At 42.8% G+C, this 21,889-nt stretch overlaps 1 protein-coding gene across 2 annotated transcripts in view; it reads left to right on the forward strand.

The window, feature by feature from the left end:
* CORO2A (coronin 2A) overlaps nucleotides 1-21,889 on the forward strand; it is an 84,374-nt gene that overhangs the window by 34,751 nt on the left and 27,734 nt on the right. Inside the window, exons 1-2 of one of the 2 annotated variants that reach the window (XM_020791374.3) lie at nucleotides 12,142-12,324; nucleotides 17,987-18,187. In XM_020791374.3, coding sequence (XP_020647033.3) covers nucleotides 17,987-18,187 — 201 coding nt within the window. In that variant the 5' untranslated portion in view covers nucleotides 12,142-12,324. Of the gene's footprint in view, nucleotides 1-12,141; nucleotides 12,325-17,986; nucleotides 18,188-21,889 lie in introns of those variants that run through there. The other variant, XM_072991901.2, reaches the window with a different exon arrangement.

Below are 21,889 nucleotides of genomic sequence, written 5' to 3' on the forward strand. Positions count from 1 at the left end.
GAGCTGAGCTGACTCCTGGTCCCTGGTGTCTCTAGCTGCTGCAAATCAAACAAGTTGTAACACGCTTAACCCCACATCTTCATCTAAACAGCCTGATCCTGCTTTCTCCTTCTTTGTCGTTTTGAAGTGTGATGGATTGATGGACAAAAAGCAGATAGCATGACAAGAATTGGGTTTTTAAATATATGGAAAAAAGCATGTGTTGACCTCAAGGAAGAGATAGTTGCTATACTGTGCAGAACTTGGACAATGGCTGTTTGTGTTGTACTCGTGGTTGTGAGAGCATGAATAAGCCCCTTTATAAGAAATGTGTGTGTTTGACAGTGAGAGACGAGCTGTAAGCTTTGCTTATCAAGACCTATATTGTGTCATCGTTCTTTGGAGCTTCCTCTGTTTGCCTGTCTCAGTTTACCTGATACTTCTCTCATTGACTTTAATAACAGAAGAAATTTTTTAAAAAATTACCATTGGTTATGATGGTGAGGTCCTAATTGGCAAGTGAACTGTTTATAGGGGAGAGTAATTATGAAAGGCGAGTCTGCTTAATGGCCATCTGGTCATACTAAGGGTTTGGGATCTTATTAAGCTACCTTCTACACTCTAGGGGCCTATTCCTATAAATCAGGTATAAATCAAATAGTGAGTCATCAGACTAAATCCAGCCCAATCAGAGACTTGAAACACCTTCTGTTCCTCCCACCTTCTTGAGCCTGCAAAAGGGGTGGGTGGGTTCAAGCACATAATGATACACGACATGGCTGGTAAGCTGTATTGGTAGGATCATGGGTCTGTTTTAAATTAACTAAGTCTACATGCTGACACTGCCAAATACATACTGTACACCCCAAAACCCTTACAAACCTTTTCCTATAGAAAGAGTACCTGTGTAGACTGTGCTGATCATGGCTAGAATCCTGTTAGTTATGCCCTTCAGCATAAAAAGAAAAGCATCACTTTCAGCAGCCAATTGCTGCAAGTTTAGTAAGTCAGTGTAGGCGTTTCCCATTGCACACCAATTGTGTTACTTGATGATTGACAGGAAACACACTGAACTCTCAACCTTTGGTAATCTGCTGAAAGTTATAGCCCTGGTCTCATTCTCACCAGCTGAATATATGATAGGATTCTGGCCAGCCTTCCCACCACCACCACCGGTGAGATATGAAACGAATGTTCTTTAAACGTAGTATTTTTCCCTTTCCTCACTTTGAAGATATCCAAGAATGGGTGGGTGGACCATGCTGACTTTGAATCTTCCTGAAGATGCGCAAAACTTCCTTAATAAATTTTATTTCACTGTTTTTACTATATTGGAAGCTGCCTAGAGTGGTCTTTTAGACCAGATGGGCGGGGTATAAATCAAATAAATAAATAAATAAATAATAGGTGAAAGTCCTCTATTGTGGCATGAGCTTTCTGCAGTTGCTCATATTGCAGCTCATATCAACTTAGCTTGTTTTTGTTTATCAGCTAGTCAGTGGGAGGGAAACATTGATTTCATTTGCCAAGTCTCATTGCTCAAGCACAGAGCTTCGAGGGAGCTGCTAGCCAGGCGGACAAGTGTTGAAATAGCAGGAAATACAGTATGCATTCCCCCTTACTGTGAATTTTGACCCGTCAACTGTTTCTGTTACTTCACAGGCTATCATAGCAAATATGATACTCACATGTATAGTTGCAAATTTGGACACTGTGTCCTGCCCTGAGATCCTTAGAGGAAAGACTGTTATTTATAAGAGTAAATACACTCAAGGAGAAATCCAGTAAAGGCAAGAGGCTGGCTCAAAGATAATTAAAGAAGAGTAGCATTAACTGGAATGTGGACCTGCATAATTTAGGCCTTGCAAATCTGCCTCTTAATCAGTAGTATCCTTAACCAGAAGAGGATGCTTTTGTGTTTGAGACCTGAACATAAATGATGTTGCAGATAATTTTGCTGAAACATTTCCCTGGATGTTTCAAAATGGTGGAATTCTTTTTGCTTTACAGCTCTTTCTTGGTTAATGCTGCCACACGATGTTTCTTACTCTGTCATCCTTTTAGGGCAGGGATCCAAATAAAGGTGCTCTTTAGCATGGAGAAGATTCTGGGAATTTCTGCCAGAAGGACCCACTTGTCTCTTCCTTTCGCCCTTTCATGGAAGGTCTATGAGTGATTTGTTGGTTCTAGTTGTCTAAGTGCATCTTGACTGTTTATGCACTCACCTCTCTTTTCTCTCGGAGATGCTACTGTAATAGCATGTAAATGACTCTCTAGGGGATCATTTACGTGCACATGTAACCTCCTCATAGAACATTGCACATAGTGATTGTTTGTTTTCCTAAGTCATGCGGGTAAAGAAAGCACCACAGGTCCAAATCTGACATTAATTTTTGAAGAGCTGCTGAGGCCATTACAAGATGAAAATGTGCCTCTGTGTTTTTATTATTATTATTTTGCAAGGCCAATTTGTGAAGGAATGACACTCACCCTTCTCCTTGACTGGTAATATTTAGGCATTTTACATATTTTCGATAGATGACCCATAAAGTGGATTTGCAGGCTGCTAGAAATAATAGCTTTTGCAGTGTTGGGTGTGAATAGCCTTCAGAAGATTAATCAATGGGGGATCTGGGGAAGGAATGAAACATTACCTGGTAGAGATTTCACACAGCAGCAGTGAATGGGGGAATTGGCTTTATGCCCCATGCCTCTTTGACATCAGGCCAGTTCAGCCAATCAAGGACAAAGCTCTAACACAAAATCCTTTCAGACATTTCACCCTTTTGCGCATTAGGACTTTTCTGTCTGGAACGACTCCTAAGGGTAAGTGCAGTTCCTAAAGCTATTGCAGGTAGAATTTCATAATGCTAGATTTCAAGGAGGTCATAAAGATACATAGGAATCGTACCAGTGGATGTTGTCAGAGAGCATTCAAGCTGTAATGTTCTACTCAATGGCTGAGTGCAGGGAGTCAGATGGGACCCAGGAGGACGCTAGTCAGGGGATTCCTTCTCAATGATTAAAGGATTGTTTGAATACACCCCCTACCCATTTAGAAGGCAATGGATTTAAGCCATTAAAATTGGATGATGAGACAGAGTAGCAACACCACAATGTCTTATGGATACCGTAGATTTGCATCACAACCTCAACACTCTGAAACAATTTTACACTTTGGGAAGGTGGTAGATCGGGCTATAGAGTTTAACAGGCAATTCTCTAATATTTTCCTTCCTCTTTTAATGTTGTTTTGTAGTCTCTCTTATTTCTCAATACTAAATTTCTGTCTTCCCAAACTACCTAAGGAAAGATCTGCAGCTTATCTTTTTTTAAAAAGAACTCAGTTTTTTTTTCTTTTCTCTGGGTGTAGAAAGGTAATCTTCCTTGGATGAATTTCTTTCAGTGGACAGAGCCAAAACTGTAACAAAAAGGGCTCATGAGCAAATATGAAAGGCAGGAGAAGGAAGAGATGGTACACCATTTTTGTTACTTATGCTTGCCTTTTGGCTTTCATTCATAACTTAGCAGCAGTTTAGAATGAGAAGACCTAACTACAGATCACTGCTTTGTCGTCAAGCCAACTGGGTGAGCTATGGCCAGTCAGTATGTACCAGTAACCTGCCTCCCATGTTGCCTTGAGGAACCAGGAGGGCGTTATTTGTTTCCGTGTTGATCACTTCAGAGTTCATGTTGGGGGTCAGCATTTCAGGTATGGGGGTATCCCATAATAAGTATGATAACACTGCCCACATAGCTACTTTTTTTTTAAATCAAAAGGACTCGTCCCTTTGACATTCATACCCGGTGTATAAGTCCACATCTCTCTTTATTATCACCTCAGACAAAGTTTAAGGGCAGCAAACTGGACAGAAAAAGATGTACAGTATTGTTGTATTAGTCACATGTTATCTAAACTAAAGCACAGAGACAGAGTGACTCCTTGCCTTCTCTAAATGATTTCTCTGCTTTCCTTTGACTCAAAGGACTATTTCCGCGAAATTGTTTGGCTCTAACCCAGTTTATGACAAATAGGTCCACAGTTCAAAAGGTACATTTGAAGAAGAGCTACTAGCTTGCATCCAGGCAATTATTCCATGCTGTCTTATGTATGTTTACACAAATATACTTTTAGTCCTGTGATGTTTGCCCCCCAGTAGCCAGAACACCAAAGAATCTTCTGTTACCTTAAAGACTTTGAAGAGGTTGTACTTGACAGAAGGAGTACAGTCTGCTTCACCAGATAGCAGCCCACCAAATCTTATGCCAAATAAATCTTGTTAGTCTTTGGGTTTCAGAAGTCCTTGCTAGTTTTGGTTAACGTGGAACATCCCAATTAGGTAGTTTGGGAAATCTCCGAGGAGCTTGGTTTAGGGTTGCAGCCTTAACCTGAGCCACTAATCGTTGGTGAAGATACAGCCCAATTCTGTTGCTGAGAGACTCAACACAAGCTGCCTCCAGACGAGTAAAATAAGCTAATTTCATTGCAGAAATGCAAGAGTGGGTGATACCTTTTATTGAGTCACTTTTAAAAAAGCAAATACGTAAGTAGCAAACTTTTGTGGATGAAATTGACTTTCTCAGGCTAAGCATACTGTACTTCCTTCATGGACAATGCAGAAAAATTGTAGACAATAGTATGAAGGGCAGACATGCATCAACATTTTTTGGACTTTTGTCTTCTCCCCCCCCCCCCACTATACATGAAGGAGGTGTGCTTAGCCTGAGGAAGTAGATTTCATCCACAAAAGCCTTGCTACTTATTTACTTTTCTCATGGTCCAATAAAAGGTATCACTGACTCTTGCGTTTGTGTGATTTTGGGGACCACACAGCCTACTCCTTCTTCTGATTTCATTTGTTTCAGGTAGTGAAATTTGTTACAAAGACAGCCTATGTAGCCTTGGGCAAGCTGTACAGTTCTAGGTTGTCCCCAGAAGACGGAAATGGCAAACCATGTATGAGTATTCTCTACGTGGAGAGCCCTTGAAAAGGGTTGCCATAGGTCAGAATTGACTTGATGGCAGATAGTGATGATGATAAGAATTAATTGTACGTTTAGGAACCATTATGTGGGATGGGGCCCCAGCAAGCGAATGTTGGGGCTAAATTTCTGTAGTTATTAGGACTGTACTTTTCAGAATGCAGACAGGGCAGTAATGATGGTTGCACTGTTCGCAACGTGATGCTCTAAACAGCATGTCTGGGGTAATCTTTATCTTTGTGGCAGAAGGAGATGGCATGCCGTGCTCTTGTCTGCAGAGCTTATGTTTCTTTCATCTTCTTCCTTCACAAAGCAGCCTCCCACTTAGGTAGCGCATCCAGTGTAAAGTGTCATGATGTGAACTGAAGGGAAGCAGATGGGAAGTGTCTGGCAATTTGTTAGGTAATACAGCCTCTAAAGGAGTCAAACGGCAGCAGACTGTGGCGCCAAGCTGCCAGTGTCAAGTTTATGCTGAAGTATGGAATACTGAGTCAGGTGTGTTGCGGCCTCAGTTCAGGCATTGTATGTACAAATAGTTCGGTTGAATTCTATCTTAGAATTCACAAAGGCATCTGATATTTTGTTGGTCTTTCAGTGGTAGATCGGGAGCCACAAGATTTTGGGTCTGAGCTTGGTCTCGTACACGTCACTAGAACCATCATAGGTTCATTTTAAGACAAGAAGAGCAACCATGTCTAAGAGGAGAAAGAGAGTCAGAAAGATAACATGAGGAGCATCAGGAGACAGAGGGGGAATATCACTGTTAACAAATTGCAATTGCTTTTACGTTAACTTAGCTATTTCATACCTTGGCATTATCCCAAGGAACTTTGAGGAACACTGAGAGTTCAGTCCTAGTAGGCATGTACAGTATTCCTTAAGAAACTACTGTACAATTCTAAAGAGATCCCAAAGGAAAAGGAACACTTGTTAAACCAGTTCACATCTGTGGTATAAATATACCCAGAAAACAGAGACAACCCATAGTTGAAGCACAGAGGGGTGCATGATCCTGAAGTTCGTCGCTGTCCCTGCTCAGACCACAAGTTATTCCTGTCATGAATGCAGTTTTTCATTAGCAGTGTATATACTATATTCATTCCAGTACTGCACAAAGTCCTGTTGAATCAAATGGAAGTCAGGTATTCGAAAAGTTTAGTGGGTTAAATTCCATAGGTATTCCTCAGTTTGATTTATTTCTATTAGAGCCTGGGGCTAATGCAATTCCATTTGGAAGGACAGCTGGACTTTCAACAGTGACATTGCTGGCAGATATTCAACAGATGTAGTCCTTTCCAACGAAGGCACAGTTTTGGAGGATTGCAGCACCTGTTACACTTCTGACTTCATTGAAAACATGATCTGGGCTTAGAAAAAAGGAGCATAATCCCTATGAAAATCTTTTAAGATGGGTTGGTACAAATTATTTATTAGAAGGCTGAGTGAGCAAGACAAGATCCGCAAGAGACAGCCTTCTGCATGCATATTAATGGTTGAAATCTTTCTCCGTCTAAAACTTTATTGAACTGGCTACGTATCTCATATACGATGCAAATTAAATGCTACATCTCTGTCTAGGGTAAATTGGAACAAACATCTAGCATTGTTGAATGTATAAGTTGCATCTAATATATTCTAAATATCAGTTTTTCAATGTTTCTTAAAGTCCTCATTCTTCCATGATTTGTTCAATTGCAGCAGCTTCAGTGTTTGGCAACCAAATGTGTTACACTTAGAAAAGCTTAGAAGAATGGTTTCTAATGTATTTCAGATGGTACTCAGACAAAAAGGCAAATAATTGTTATGGACTTCCTATTGTCTGATGCAAAATGATTCTTGCAGTCTCAATATTGTAGATTCTAACACTGTGTAGGAAATAAGAGACTCGATTAATGGATCCTGAGGATCTTCTGGGACATGTCTTTTGCCAGATGCTGGGCATTGCAAGGGGCACTTTAGATTTGGTAAGAGGAGAGAATAATCTGTCTAGAGATATTGGAGTTCTAGGGGTTAAAGCTACTGCTCTGCCACTATTACTTTTTTAGTGCGAGCAGTGTTTAAAGATGCCTCTGTGCTTACAATTGCCTATAGGTTTATATAATGGATTTACATTCAGTGCTATAGAATGTTAGTAACCTCTTACCCAGAAGAGGACTGATCCATGCACATCCCAGACTCATGTGCTGTGGAACCTCTCGCTGCTTGAGGACTTTGCAGTTGTCAAATACTGTAGTGTAATTTTTGTGGAGATTGCTTTTGTGCAGAGTGATTTTGACCAGCAGAGGGCCTTTGCTAACTGATGCAAATGCTCATGCTTTTACTGTACTTAATTGCATTTCCTCTGGAACAGCAGCAAAACAACAGGCTTTGTTGTAAAGAGAGTATCTTTCCTGCTTTTTCTTTCTTTCCCTTTTTCTGTGGTATCAGCCAAAATAAAAACACAGAGATGATACAGTCGGTGGTGTCTATTGTTGTCCACGTAAATAGGAAAGCAAGGACAAGAAGAGGAATCATCCATGCTACCTACGGTGAATGTCCAGTGTTGACATTTTTTTTGTAAATGCTAACAGAGTTTTACCTACTTTTGGACATGATAAATGCTGCCCAGGTTATTTTTTTCTCCCAGATGATGCCTCCAAACTTTGCATGCTGACGATCACAAGTCATATATCTAACACCAGATGCAACAGTTTAAATCAACAATCCACTTGAATTCTGTTTTCAAAACATGTTTCTACTTTTCAGAGGCAAAGAAGTTGATCCTGGAAAATTTGCCTCTGTGTCAGCACATCTACCAGGCTTCAGCTCTTTCCAGAAACAACTTGCTGAAGAGTGTTTAAAACTTCTGTTCACCAATCCATGTTGACCACAGAGTCAGCGGCTTTCTGGAAGTGCTCATACGCAGGGGCTTGCCTTGCTGAAATGTAAAAGAAGGATGCTCTGTTTGTGAGTGGTAACAGTTGTGGCAAAAATATATGGGGCCAAGCTTCCCAGCAGTTATCTTTGTAGATTGATGGGGAAAGATGTAGCTTAGTTGTAGAATGCATTCGCTGCATGCAGAAGATCTCTGGTTGATAACGCCAAGCAGGGTTAGGAAAAACGCAAACTGAAACTGTAGGGAGCTGCTGGTGGCCATGGTGTTATGTGGGCTGAGTTCCGTGGGCCAGGGGTCTAACTCACTATAAGGTGGCTTGTTGTGCTCCAGTGACCCTGCCAGAACCTTGTTTAATGTTCTTCCAGATAAACAGAGCTGTGGCTTGGTAATAAAGGTTCAAAAGGGCTTGCAGATCACAGTCATTCTCATGAGTTACTAACCAGCCTTGAAAATAAACAGCTTCAGCATGAGATGTTAGCTTTCTTCATCTCCAAAGACCTTTTCCACTTTGGCTGGTGTGGCTGAGGGAATATCCCTGTGCGTTTCAGAGGATTCTGGTCAGTTATTTGATCTGTGCATACAATGACCTTCCTGGGCCAGAAGTGGAGACATTGCTGTAACTGCACTTGAACTGTGGCATTCATTTCCTGGAAGATCTATAGGTCTATATTCTTCCTCGTAGTTTTCAAAGGAGAGTAGCCTTGCCAGTCTGTGCAGCAATATCAGCCAAATAAAATAAAATAAAATAAAATAAAGCAAAGCAAAATCCCCTTGTCTAAGGAAGTGGATTTGATCCATGAAAACTCACATTAAAATACTGTATAGCAGTTAGTTTTTAAAGTGCGGCAATGTTTTTGTCTCTTGTTCTGTTTTCTATTCCTGCCAGTGAACCCCTAATACACTTTTAAGGAAACCCTAGGATTCCCTAGAATGTTATTGAAAGCCACTTTTAATTATCACAGTACAGTGCTGCCTTGCTTAACGATTGCCTCGTTAAACAATGAAACCGCTTCACGACGACATTTTTGCGATTGCTTTTGCGATCGCAAAACGATGGTCTAAATAGGGTTTTTTCGCTTTGTGATGATCGGTTCCCTGCTTCGAGAACCGATACTTCGCAAAATGATGTTTTTTTAACAGCTGATTGGTGACTTCAAAATGGCTGCCGGGTAATTAAAATGGCTCCCCGCTGTGTTTAGGGACAGATTCCGCGCTTTACAGGTAGCAAAATGGCCTCCCTATGGAGGATCTTCGCTGGACAGTGAGTTTTCAGCCCAGTGGAACGCATTGAACCGGTTTCAGTGCATTTCAATGGGTTTTTTCTTTTCGCAAGACGATGTTTTCGTAAGACAGCTATTTTTGCAGAACGAATTAACATCGTCTTGCAAGGCACCACTGTAATCCTTAAACTGTTATCACAGTAATCCTTAAAAGAAGGATGGAGAATGTCTGGTCCATTGGGCTGATACAGCCCACGAGTCGAGTTTCCCCCTTTTCTGTAAAAGAGGCTTTCCACTCTCCCAGAAGCCTCATCTGCTCTTGACCTCTGTTGTGGGAAAGGTGGGGAGGAGAAAAGAGAGTTCAGTGAAGGAAGAAGAGAGCCAGTCTGCTCTATCTGTGGAGCAAAAGGCTCTGGGCATAGAGAACTTGAGCTGAATGCATCCCACTGTCGTCCATTCATTCATTTTATCATTCACCTTTTCTCCCTAGTAATGGGAGTCGAGGAGGGTATAAAGGGACTCAAGGTTCTTAACGTGTAAGGATGTTTGGGGGAGGGATTTTCATGTGTATGTTTTAGGTATTTGTTGTGATCATCCTAGCAGAATACAGCAGGCTGGCAAGGGGAAGTTTATGGGTATGAATGAGGAGTAATCACTTATGTTATGAGGTTGCTTTAGAAAAGTATATTTATTGTTCCCAGAAACCCGATGAGGAGGAGCAAACCTGGTGCTGAGTGCAGAGGCCCTATAGTGGGTTCCATGTATGCAAATACCTTGAAGGCCAACATGGGAGGCACCATCATAACCAGCCTTCCATTCCAGATGTAAAGAGGATAAGCAACAAAACATATTTCCTTGAAGAAAGGGGAAATAACCCAGAAGGAAGTGACCTGAAAGCAACCATTTGCAGTTTGTCATAATACCAGGAGAGGCTAGTAAGCCCCATCCTGCCTAGTAGGTTGCCAGATCTCAGAGCACCCCCTGAGATCTCAGAAAATACTTACGTTTTTCTGGGTCTGCGGGTAGGAAAATTAATCTTACAACGAACAGCACCAGAGGGCAAACGTTTGGTTGTCTCAGAGATGGCTTTAATGTCTGGACACCCACCTCCAGCCATTTCCAGTTGGTACAGAGGCTCACAGGCTCAGCATAAAGATGTCCGCGTGTGTGTTCCCCAGCAGCACAGAAGGCCCAAATGCAGGTGCCTACTAGTTCTGTCTCCAGTCCCTCCCCTCCTGGTTCCTCAGCATGCCGATTCGGGGCCCATTACACCATGTGGACTAAAGTATGGAGTGGAGCACTACAGTAGCACTGAAACTCATGTGGCACAAGCTTTTGTGGCAGAGACATAACAGTGCCTGGGGGGGGGGGAAGCTCTCTTTGGGCCTGGCTCATCTCTGTGACATAAGGGCTCACTCCTCTGATATCATAAGGGTCTAGTCTGCGGCCTCAGGTTTTTGCTTTGAAATCTCAAGGAATATTATTCTGATCACGTGGTAACTCAATGGCTTTGCTATCTGTCTGTTGGCACCCTAGTGGTTACGTTAAGTACAGTATGGCGGTACTTATACTTATGTGTATTTGAGCATGTGGGTAAGGGGAAGAGGCAGGGAGTTAGTGTACATTTACATTGTGTGTATAAATTAACCTAGAAATTACTGTAAAAATATTTGTAATTAATTCCTCTTTCCTATAATGAAGGAATAATGATAACTCTCCTCGTTTGTAGTCTAAAATGAGTACTATATTTTTCTGTGTATATGATCCCCCAATGTATAAAACAACCTCCTAATTTTGACCCTTGTTGGAGGTGGAGGAACAGTTAATGGGCAAGAGCTCCTCCACTTACGTCTCCTGCCGCTGCTGCCTCTGCTGCCCGCTCGATCACCTCCTCCAGCTCCTCTGCCGCAGCTCACCTCCAGCTCACCTCACAGCCTTGTCCCCTGCCCTAAGGAAATGCTCGCTGGAGGCGGTGATCCGGCAGGGGCAGCAGGAAGAGGTGCCCGGGCGCATGTGAGTGTTTGTGTCTGCCTCTGCCTCTGCTGCCGGAGGGGACAAGGTGGCGACGTGAGCTGAGTCCGTCAGTCCCACCGGAGGTGGTGATCGGGCGGGCAGGGGAGGCAGCAGCAAGAGGTGCCCGAGCGCATGTGAATGCTCCTTCGCCTCTGTCTCTCCGCCTCCTGCTGCTCCTCCTCCTCAGCCACCACCATGAGCTGTGGAAGAGGCCATTGGGCAGCGGCGGCGGCGGCAGCAAGAGGCGCCTGAGTGCACGTGCAACTATTTCCTTCCGTTTATAAAACGACACTCAATTTTCCCTCTAATTATTTTAGGAAAATTTTTTGTTTTATATACAGAAAAATATGGTAGTTCATCCAGAGCTTGTAATGAATTGTAAAGTGGTCAGCTACAAGCCGTGCAGTTGCCTGTAATGAGTAACCTTTTTTGGGGGTTAATATGAATGTTGTGACATTACAGTTCAGAAGTAATGTAACGAGTGCATAAGATACAGAAAAAACGGTGCTGTTTGTGTGGTATATTAATTAATTTTTAAAGTTTTAGAATAATTTTGAGCAGAGTTTTTCATGTTTACGCCATTCAATCCTTGGCTAGTTTTTCAAAAAATAAGGAGATACAGTAATATGTTCATTACAAGGAGGCGTCTTTTCTAAAACCCTGTGACAGGAATTGGCAACAAATTGCTTTTTAAGCACATACTGTAAACGGGAACAAAGGAAGCTTCCTGAGCTCCCTAATAGGCTTGATGTTTTCTTTTAGAAAAGGCCTGGGTGGGGGAAGAGAGGAGAGAAGAATAAAAGCCGATCCAGTTAGGTCAAGGTGTCTCTCTGTCCTGAGGAGCAAGCTGTTGAAGGCCTTGGCCTTCAGTGTGAGCTTTAGCTGGTGCCCTCAAGCACGTTCATCAAACAACGGGATAGACTGGCGATACCCTAAGGTCACAGGTAAACATGCAAAGACTGTAAACAGAGCTGATTCACCTGACTGGTAAGGAGGCAGCCATGGCCACGCCCAAGCAGGCAAGGTTTCAGGTTCCAATTTCATTGTTTTGTTTGCTCTGCCCTACACACTGGCCGGGCAGCACAGGGAGGGAAGGTGTATGTGTGTGTGTGTGCGCGCGCATCCGCATGGGCTGCTGAAGTCATTTATTCTTGGCTCTCTTTCTAATTCAATTTTTAAACTTCTCAACATTTTTTTTTCATGAGAGTGGTAGAATATAACTCGCTGGTGCTCCTAGTTGCAAATCAATGAAAGGTAAGTGATTGCAGAAAGATAATGTTTTTGTTAGCAGTGTTTGTGAATGTGGGGCCGTCGGTGCAGAGCAGCCCTATAGTTTGTGACCTGCTGAATCTTGCCTGCCTTCCCTGCGCGGTGCTCTGCAGTGGTACACGTTCTGATTCGACTTCAAGTCAAGGTTGCAATATGGGGTTGATGGGTAGGGTGGGAAATGGGCTTCAAAGAGCGTTGCCTGGTGGCCTGGTCTTTTGCTTTTCGTAGCAGCTTGCTCTGTGCACAGGAGCTTCTCACAGGGACAAAGAAATGCCTGATGAAGTTTTCAGTACTGGAAAGGGCTTCATCTGATGATTTCTGCATAAGGTGGTGCCTCTCCCCTCCCTCATTGTTCAGGTACAGTGGATCACCTATTGTGGCTTCCCAAAGGCCTGATGATAACCCATCCTCTTTTGCAGTTCTATGCAGGCAGCAAAAGATCCATGAGTTTTATTACACTGTTAAGTGAGCTAAGTTTGGCTTGATGGGCCATAGGTTGTGACGTGAACCAGAAAGACAAGTCCCTGCCCTGAGGAACTAACAGTCAGTGTTTCAACAGAGTGTAAGAGGCAGAAAAGCTAGTGGTTTGAAGACAGAAACAGGAGCAACCGTCTTGACATTATATTGTCTTGGTCATTTTGACAAGCAATCCCCCGTGTGCTGATCTCAGATGCCCATATGAAATAAATAACCAGCAGGAAGTTAATTTTACAAAGTGAAAATGAATGTGCAAGGATTGCAGAAGGAATGAGCTCTCAGTTGAGTCTCCAAAAACATTTTTACAGGGTTAAGTAGCAGTGATTGTGTGGGCAAAAAAGGGCACCAAACATGGGTATACTACAGTACAGTAATTGGATCTTAATGTAGTTGTCTTTTTCCCATGATGGCCATTTTGTGGTTGATAGTTTTGAGGAAAAGCCTGTAATGAGATTTGTCGCTGTAAGTATTAAGGGCTGAAAGAGAGAAGATAGATAGTCCTGCATATTTTCTTTATGCGTATGCTTTGTTCATGTAGAAAGGAAGGATTGGATGGATTTATTCTGTACACAGGGTGTGGGGAGATAGAGTAGCAAATATGTGGCATTGGTCCAAGTAGCTGGTATTGAGCCTGGTTGGCCATCAGTCAAACTGAGATGGTAGCCTCAGGTGGTGGACCTGCTAGGACAGCCTTGCAATTATCACCCATTCTCTACCGCCTGGACTGGTTGCTGCTTCCACAAAGCCTCTTTCTCCTACGGTTGCTACACGTCTGAGGAGTGCCCTTTGGCTATGTGGCATTTAACAGAAGGAGGAGGTGGCAGAGACCTCTCAGCGCTTACTGGACCAGGAGTGTCTCCCAACCCCTGTTGACACAGAGTTGGTGGAAGAGAGCAGTGGTAATGCCTTTCTCCCCACTGCTGCTTTACACCAACCATTCTTTGGTCAGATTTGGGAATATCATCTGCTCATGGCCAAAGCATTGTGGGGATGGGTGACCAATAAAATCCTTTTTTTTTTTGCGCACACAGTTTTTGGCCAGCCCATTCCGTTAATACTGTTGACCCTAAGAGCCCTTGGGGCTGGCGCATTATTCTCAGAACCCAGCAAAGAGCAGCCAGCTGACTGTAAAGAGGAAAGCATCCTCTTCTTCCTCCTCCTTCCTGTATGTGTGGATGTTTTGAGTGGGGTGGGCTGGCAGGGAAGCCTCACATCCTTATTCAAGTGGGCAAGCAGCTTGTGCTGACCTTCGCCAGGCACTGGCAGTGGGGTTAACCCTCATGTTCTCAGCAGCTGCTTCGTAAATTCAGTACCTAGTTATGTATCACAGTTCTATATAATGTACAGTCAGTGGCAAGTACAGTATAGCAGTTTTCCAGAGAAGCAGCCATGCTCGTCAAATACTTTTAAAACTTAATGTCACAAGTCAGTTGGCAAACAAGAATATATTTAGAGACATTTGGGGAAGTTTTTATTGACTGTTCATTAATTAAAGGGAAGGGTCATGTACCGTCAACAGAATCAATGCAGTTTTGGTAGGGGAATGAGACATCAGAAATGAAACAAATTCTGCGTGTCTTTAAAGAGTCCTGGTGGAGAGGGGCACTTTGTGTATGTGAGTATGTACTACATTTTTTTCACTTGTTAGTTTTGCATTTATTGTGTATTTTAGATTCAATTAAAAAGAGAAGTAATCATGTTACTCTGCCTCAGAATGTGTGCAAAAGAAAAGGGGAAAAAAGGAGGTGGCTAACAAAGCAAAGCACTTTGTAGCACTTTGAAGACTCATAATTTTCCCTGTGAGCTTTCATTGATCAAAGTCTGAGGAAGTGGACTTTGATCCACTAAAGCTCACACTTAAGTGAAATTGTTAGTCTCTGAAGTGCTGCAGTATTTGGGGAGTTTTTATTTTCCTCCTTTTCCCCTTGTGTTTTGCCAGAGGCCAGTGTAGAGGCTCTCCTCCCTACAGAGGATAAGGATGAAATGATATATAAGTATCTTTCTTTAGTCTTTTCTTTTTTAAAATCCCACAACGGCTTCTTTTAGTTCTTCTCTCTGCCCCTACTGTCTTGTATAACTTTGTAAGTAAGTCCATGGAAGTTGTTTGGCAAACTGGTTGGTGATCATTCTTAGCTTTTCCCAGGTGAGTGGTTCTTTACAAGCTTATACGTGCAGTATGTGCTGTGAGATTTGACACAAGCAGGTCTGGTATGGGGCTTTAGATTGCAGTGGAGATCCTGGACTGATAATGTCAGTCCCTGGAGAGATTATTGCAATTGTTGTTGCTGTTTAGTCATTAAGTCGTGTCTGACTGTTCATGACCCCATGGACCAGAGCATGCCAGGACCTCCTGTCTTCTCCTGCCTTCCAGAGCTGAGTCAAAGTCATGTTGGTACGTAGCTTCGATGACACTGTCCAACCATCTCATCCTCTGTCGTTCCCTTCTCCTCTTGCCTTCACACTTTCCCAACATCAAGGTCTTTTCCAAGGAGTCTTCTCTTCTCTTGAGATGGCCAAAGTATTGGCGCCTCAGCTTTAGGATCTGTCCTTCCAGTGAGCACTCAAGGTTGATTTCCTTTAGAATGGATAGGTTTGTTCTCCTTGAAGTCCAGGGAACTCTCAAGAGTCTCCTCCAGCACCACATTTCAAAAGGATCAGTTATTTGGCGGCCAGTCTTCTTTATGGTCCAGCTCTCACTTCCATACATCGCTACTGGAAAAACCATAGCTTTGACTAAGTGGACCTTTGTCAGCAATGTGATACCTGCTTTTTAAGATGCTGTCTAGGTTCGCCATCACTTTCCTCCCAAGAAGCAGGCGTCTTTTAATTTCGTGGCTGCTGTCGCCATCTGCAGTGACCATGGAACCCAAGAAAGTAAAATCTGTCACTGCCTCCATATCTTCCCCTTCTATTTGCCAGGAGGTGATGGGACCAGTGGCCATGATCTTAGGTTGTATTTTTTTTTTTTAGATTATTGCAATAGCTACAATTAGATTTGTGTTTTGTTTTGTTTTTTAAAAAGCTGAATAAGTGCTCCTACATGTAGAGCTGCAGTTGTAGCTTTAAAATTAATTGACCGTTCTGCAGCTTATAGGGCTGTGTACCTTTATCTATAAGTTCCGTTGAACTCTTTGGGAATGATTATCTGAGTAAACCGGCATAGGAAGTGAAGACGTAGTCTCCCACACTGGAAGGCAACAGGTGACGGCTGTGTGTAAAACAGGATGTGCCATGGAGTAGCACAGAATCTCCTGTTTTAAGGACCACAGACTGTACCAAGAAAGGGTGTATCCTCAGAGAATTTAGGTAAAGTTGACTACTGAGTTCTTCAAAGCACAAATAGCTATATCTTCTTTTCAAATGTCAAGCAATCAGTTAAATTCCTTTTTTTTTACTGTGTAAAGATGTAATTTAACGTGCTAACCCTTAACAACGCATAAAGAAAGATTAAGAAAGATGTTGGAATTTATTCTCAAACTCTGTATGGTAAGGTACTTGACTTCTTTAAATCACATACGCTTTGGATTTGATGGGGGGGGGAAGGCTGAGGTGCCAGTGGTATTTGTTCTTGCCACACCTCCTTGTCCCCAGACGACCAGACAACTGCTTTGCATTCTTTGCTTGACTTCCTGGCTTGATTAGTGAATGCATTCTGTGTGTCTTGCTGTCCTTGAAGACTACCTTGTTTGGGAACGTGGGATGCAGTCAGACAGTGGAAAGGCACATGCCCAATCGCAGCAGAAATAGATCACACCAGACTGCTCCATGAGCGGTCCGAATTGTGATCTGTTTCCTAGTTAGACCACACCCTAAGTTGATATGGAGTGCAGTCGCTTCATTGTAAGTGGGTGTTTGCTGCACATAGAGTGTCTCGCACTTGTGGTCTAAGATGGCTTCTGGCTGCCAGTTTGTTCCCAAGTACAAATACAAGTCCGGCATTCTGTTTTAGATCTCTAAGTCCCGCGTTTCTTAGGAAACATCTTCTCTATGAATGACTCCACAACCCCAAACACTCATTTCATCAACCAGTCTGGTTTTAAGTAATTCTTCCTGATTCCAGTTTTGAAAAATAATCATAGGACATTGGCTAATACTGAATCAGATCAAAGGTCTGTGCAGCCCACCACTGACAATTCTGATTAGAAGTAGCTCTCCAAGGTTTAGGACGAGGTTCTTTATTGGTCCTTAACTGGCAATTCCTCTATTTCCTGGTAGTCCCCCATCCAAGTGCTATCAAGGCTCAGCCCTTCTGAGCTTCCCAAAAACAGATGAAGTTGGATATGTTCAGGGCGCTGTGTTATGTGCCATCAAGTTGGAACCAACTTATAGTAAACATAAGATGGCTTTCAAGGTAAATGAGATATTTAGGGTGTAATTTTGCCAGTGCTGCCCCCCCCCGTGACTTTTTTTGAATGAACAGGGATTTGAACTCATATCTGCCAATTCCTAGTCCATCACTCTATGCACTACAGCAGAGGTCCCCAACCCCCGTTTCACGGTGCTGATCCATGGCCTGAACTGGACTGGGTCACAGAGACAGACCTCCCCCCCCAACACTCCCTCCCGCACAGCCTGTTTGTGCCTGCGTGTGAGCGTGCCCGCATGAGTGCTGTGCCACCCTTTGCGCATGTGCATGGATGTATGCTCGCCCGTACAAGTGCCCTGCTCCTTTGCACATGCACCCACATGCCCGCACAAGGACGTACACACTCCTTTGTGCATGCGTCTGCGTGCAGGGGGATTCCCTGCCTTCCCCAGCCAGTCCACGGGTCTAAAAAGGTTGGGGACCACTGCAATGCAACATACCAAGTATCCCTTTTCCAGGGCAGTAGACACTGCATGAAAGCCACCCTTGAAGTCTGGATTCAGAAGATTTTAGTCCCAACTAAGTATGTGTAAGATATCAGCCTGAGTCAGTTGACCAGCCCATCTTCCTCATAAGATTTCTCAAGATGACAGTGGCAGATTAAATGGAGATAGCAATCAGAGCAGAAACTTCAGCCATAAATAACAGTTTGTGTGAGTGTGAAAAAGTGATCGGGAGACTGAAATAGTGGTCACTAATGTGACAGTGAGGAGGTGTAACACTTCTTTAAGAAGCTGTTTTGATTGTTGAAATGTAGAATGAGCTGGTGACCTCATGACTGTATTTTTTTTTCCTATGTTGCAGATGTCATGGTTCCCTCAGTATCGGAGTTCAAAATTCCGCCACGTTTACGGCAAAGCAGCTAGTAAGGAGAACTGCTACGATGGTGTGCCTATTACCCAGAGTGTCCATGACAACCATTTTTGTGCCGTGAATCCACATTTTATTGCTGTCGTGACAGAATGTGCAGGCGGAGGAGCCTTTCTTGTTATACCAGTCAATCAAGTAAGTACCACACAAGTTTCTCATGTGGGGTGTGTGTGTGTGTGTTGATATTGGAACAGTGGGGCACGAAGGGATATAAGACCAACTCTTTCTAAAGCCTGAACTGGCAATTTGTCTTTTAAAAAGGGATCATATTTTGAATACAGTTAAGAGATTGAAAGCTGAGCAATATCGATTCTTCCTACTAAGTGACTTTTACATGGCCTCCTTTACATCTTTCCCTCTCCCCACTGAGTATGAACTCCCTTATGCACTGCAAATGTTCATTTGCCTGTGGAACGCACATTCATGCACTGGCCACCGAGGGGTCTTCCTGAACCACCACATCCTTGCTTCTTCTTTCTTTTTGACCCTGTATCACACTTCTTGACACTTCTTGTGGGTTCCACGTCAAAACATGACCCCCCCATCATTCTCCGGGACTCTGAATTCCTTGGCTTTCTCAATTTTCCCTTTTTCCTCCCCACTTCCTCTGCCATCTGCGTTCTCCTCACTCCTGTCGTGGGCACCTTCACTTCACCATTCCATATCTCTACCCTGCAGTCCGAACTGCAGTGATGCAGCTTTTTCTTTTTCTGTTTCTATGTCAAGTGATGGTCTAATGCTAATCTGACAAAAGGTTTCTGAGTGGGATGCTCCCACGGAGGGCATTACTGCACATGAGAACCACCATAGCACTCAACTCTGCCAACCTCATAAAAAGCAGTACAAATTAAAAATAAACCTTGATTTTAGAAAGAAAAAAAGTGTGGGAACTGGTGGTGGAGGAGACCTACTACAAGCTGGTCCTTAAGGCAGTTTAAACACTGCCTCTAGAAGATCCCTGAGCTGCATAAGAATTTCCTGGGATCTGTTGTCCACAATGCAAGCACCAGTTAGGATTCAGGCACAGCACTGGTTGTTGTTTATTTGTTTGTGAGAGAGGTCGTAATCACACGGACCATAAGAACTGCAGTTATATCGATTCTGCCATTATTTAAATGGTTTTATACATTTCCGTTCCCATGTTGCACAGATTAAATTGATTCATTTGGCCAACTGATGAATTTTTAAAAGCACGGGCTTTTAAAAATGATCTGATCCATGACTCACTTTTATCCACATTGGTTTAGTGTATGTGAACATTGCTCAATTTACTTTGCACCCACTTGTGTTTTCAGTGCCGTGGCCACTGTATGGCCACTGCGTTTGTTCTCTTTTGTTTAATTTTTTTTCAGTTGCTAGGTGATGTATCAGTATTCTTTCCCCAAGAGTTTATGTTGTGTTTTGGATGTAAGGGTTATGCCTTTTCAGCAGAGGTTCCAGCAAAAGAAGCACAACAAGCAAAGCAAGTCTTCTTCAGAGGCACTTTACTTTAAACAAAATAAAGAAAATAGCAGCAGACGTGCACTCCTACACACCCATTCTAACCCACACCAACTGTGCTGGCGTTTTTCCTTATATACAGGACCGAGATGCCTATTTACATAATTTCTGATGAACTGCAGCTGTGGTGAGCTGCAGCTAGTCTCTAGGAAAGCTTCCAGAAGCTCAGGGAACAAATGCAGGTTTGACCAGACCACGACACTCCTCCCATTTGTTTCTGAGTTTCTGGTCTTTTTCTCTGTTATATAACACTTGTACTGATTGACATATACATTGTTTACAGTATAATTTTGCATGTATACAGACCTTCATTTGGTTATGTTATACTGTACAGATACATTTCACTTATGCAGTGTACATTTTACATACTGTTAGGCATATACATTATACATATTACATCATATGCACTTCATACCCATCATCTGTATACCTTTGTTGAATTTAGGTTCTGACAGAGGCTTTGTCAGTATATCTGCCAGATTGTCTTCTGTTGGACAGTAGTTCAAGGAAATTATTCCTTCTTGTACCGCTTGCCTAACGTTGTGGTACCTAATGTCCACATGTTTGCTCCTGGTTTTCACCTTTTCGGAGCTGGCTAATTTGATACATGCCATATTGTCCTCATAGACAATTATTGGTTCCTTTTGGTCTATGCCTAGATCTGTTAACAATTGTTTGACCCATACTAGACTTGTACATAGTTGTGAAAGTGATGCAAACTCAGATTCACATGTAGATAAGGCTATATATGTTTGTTTCTTTACAGACCAATCAACTAAAGTGTTTCCAAACATTATGGCATTACCAGACGTGGACTTTCTGTCCTCTGTATCATTTGCCCAGTCACTATCTACATAACACTTAATCGTTAGTGCACCCACTGGTGTAATATTCAGTTTCAGATCTGTTGTACCTTTTAGATACCTTAAAACTCTTTTTAGATCTGTCCAGTTTTTGTGACTTGGGTTATTGGAATACCTGCTTAGTATGTTAATTGCATTGCAAATATCAGGCCTTGTCCATATGGCTATATGCTGCAGGCTGCCTAATAATGACTTGTATTGTTCTACGTGAGGAAATTGTTCAGTGTTTTCCTCTGTAACTTGGCTTCCTACCGTCATAGGAGTTTTAGCCGGCTTACAGTCTGACATTCTCCATGTTTCTAGGAGTTGTTTAATTTTCTGGGTTTGATGCAGAGCAAATCCTTTATTTGGTATTATTTCTATCTCTACACCCAGATATTGTTTTACTGGACCTAGTGCTTTTAAAGTAAAAGCTTTCTCTAGACATAGTGCCGTGTGTTCTATTTGCTGTACATCAGCACTCATTATTAGGAGATCATCAACATAACAGATCACTATTGTTTGGTTAGTACCTGTTCCTTTAATGAATAGACATGCATCTGCTTTTGTGGCTTTAAAGCCCAAACTTTCCAATTTTGCTTTTAGATGTAGAGCCCATCTTCTAGCTGATTGTCGCAGCCCATATATCGAGCGATTCAGGTGGTATACTTTATGCTCTGTGCCTACTCCTGGTAGCTCAAAATCGGGTGCTTGTTCCATATATAAATATTCTTCCAGTGTGGCATTCAGATATGCTGTTTGTACATCGTAGTGATGCACGTGCCACTGTCGTTGGGCTGCCAGTGCTAGAACATAACGAATGGTCTGAGCAGCTACCGTGGGCGAAAATATTTCCTCATAATCAGTATTTTCCTTCTGGGAAAATCCCTTGGCTACTAAGCGGGCCCGGTATATGGGATCTGCCCCCTCCTGGGGCTTGATTCTGTATACCCATCTGCAGCCTATTGCTTGCTTTCCTGGTGGTAGGCTGCAGGGGGTGAAGACACCAAGTGTCTTCATGGCATGCATCTCTTGATGCATTGCTTCAAACCACTTTTTCCTTTCACTGACTGGTAACTCGAGAATGTCCTCATATTTTTGGGGTTCAAGCTGTACATTATATGCCACAGCTTCCCCTATAACGAACCGTTGGGGTGGTACACCCCTCGTCGTTCTTGGTGGGAGTTCTCTTCTCTGTGCTATGGGGCTGTGCTCAATAGGCGGTGTTGCCTCCTGTTTTATAGCTTCTGGAGTCACAGAAGGGGTCAAGGGTTTGTATTCCTCATCCCCGCTATCTGCTTTTGCTGGGAGAGATTGCTTTGGCAACTCACTCTCTCTCTCCTGTAATGTGAAGGGCATGTCTGAGGTAGGGAAATAAGTTTCTTCTATTTGAGGCAATAGCTTCTGTTCACAGAAATTTGCAGATCTAGATATCACTATACCACGCTTATCTTTGGTTAGGAATCTATAACCTTTAGTAAAAGGAGAGTATCCG

This window comes from Pogona vitticeps, chromosome 2, assembly GCF_051106095.1.
Source record: "Pogona vitticeps strain Pit_001003342236 chromosome 2, PviZW2.1, whole genome shotgun sequence".
Classification (NCBI taxonomy): Eukaryota; Metazoa; Chordata; class Lepidosauria; order Squamata; family Agamidae; genus Pogona; species Pogona vitticeps.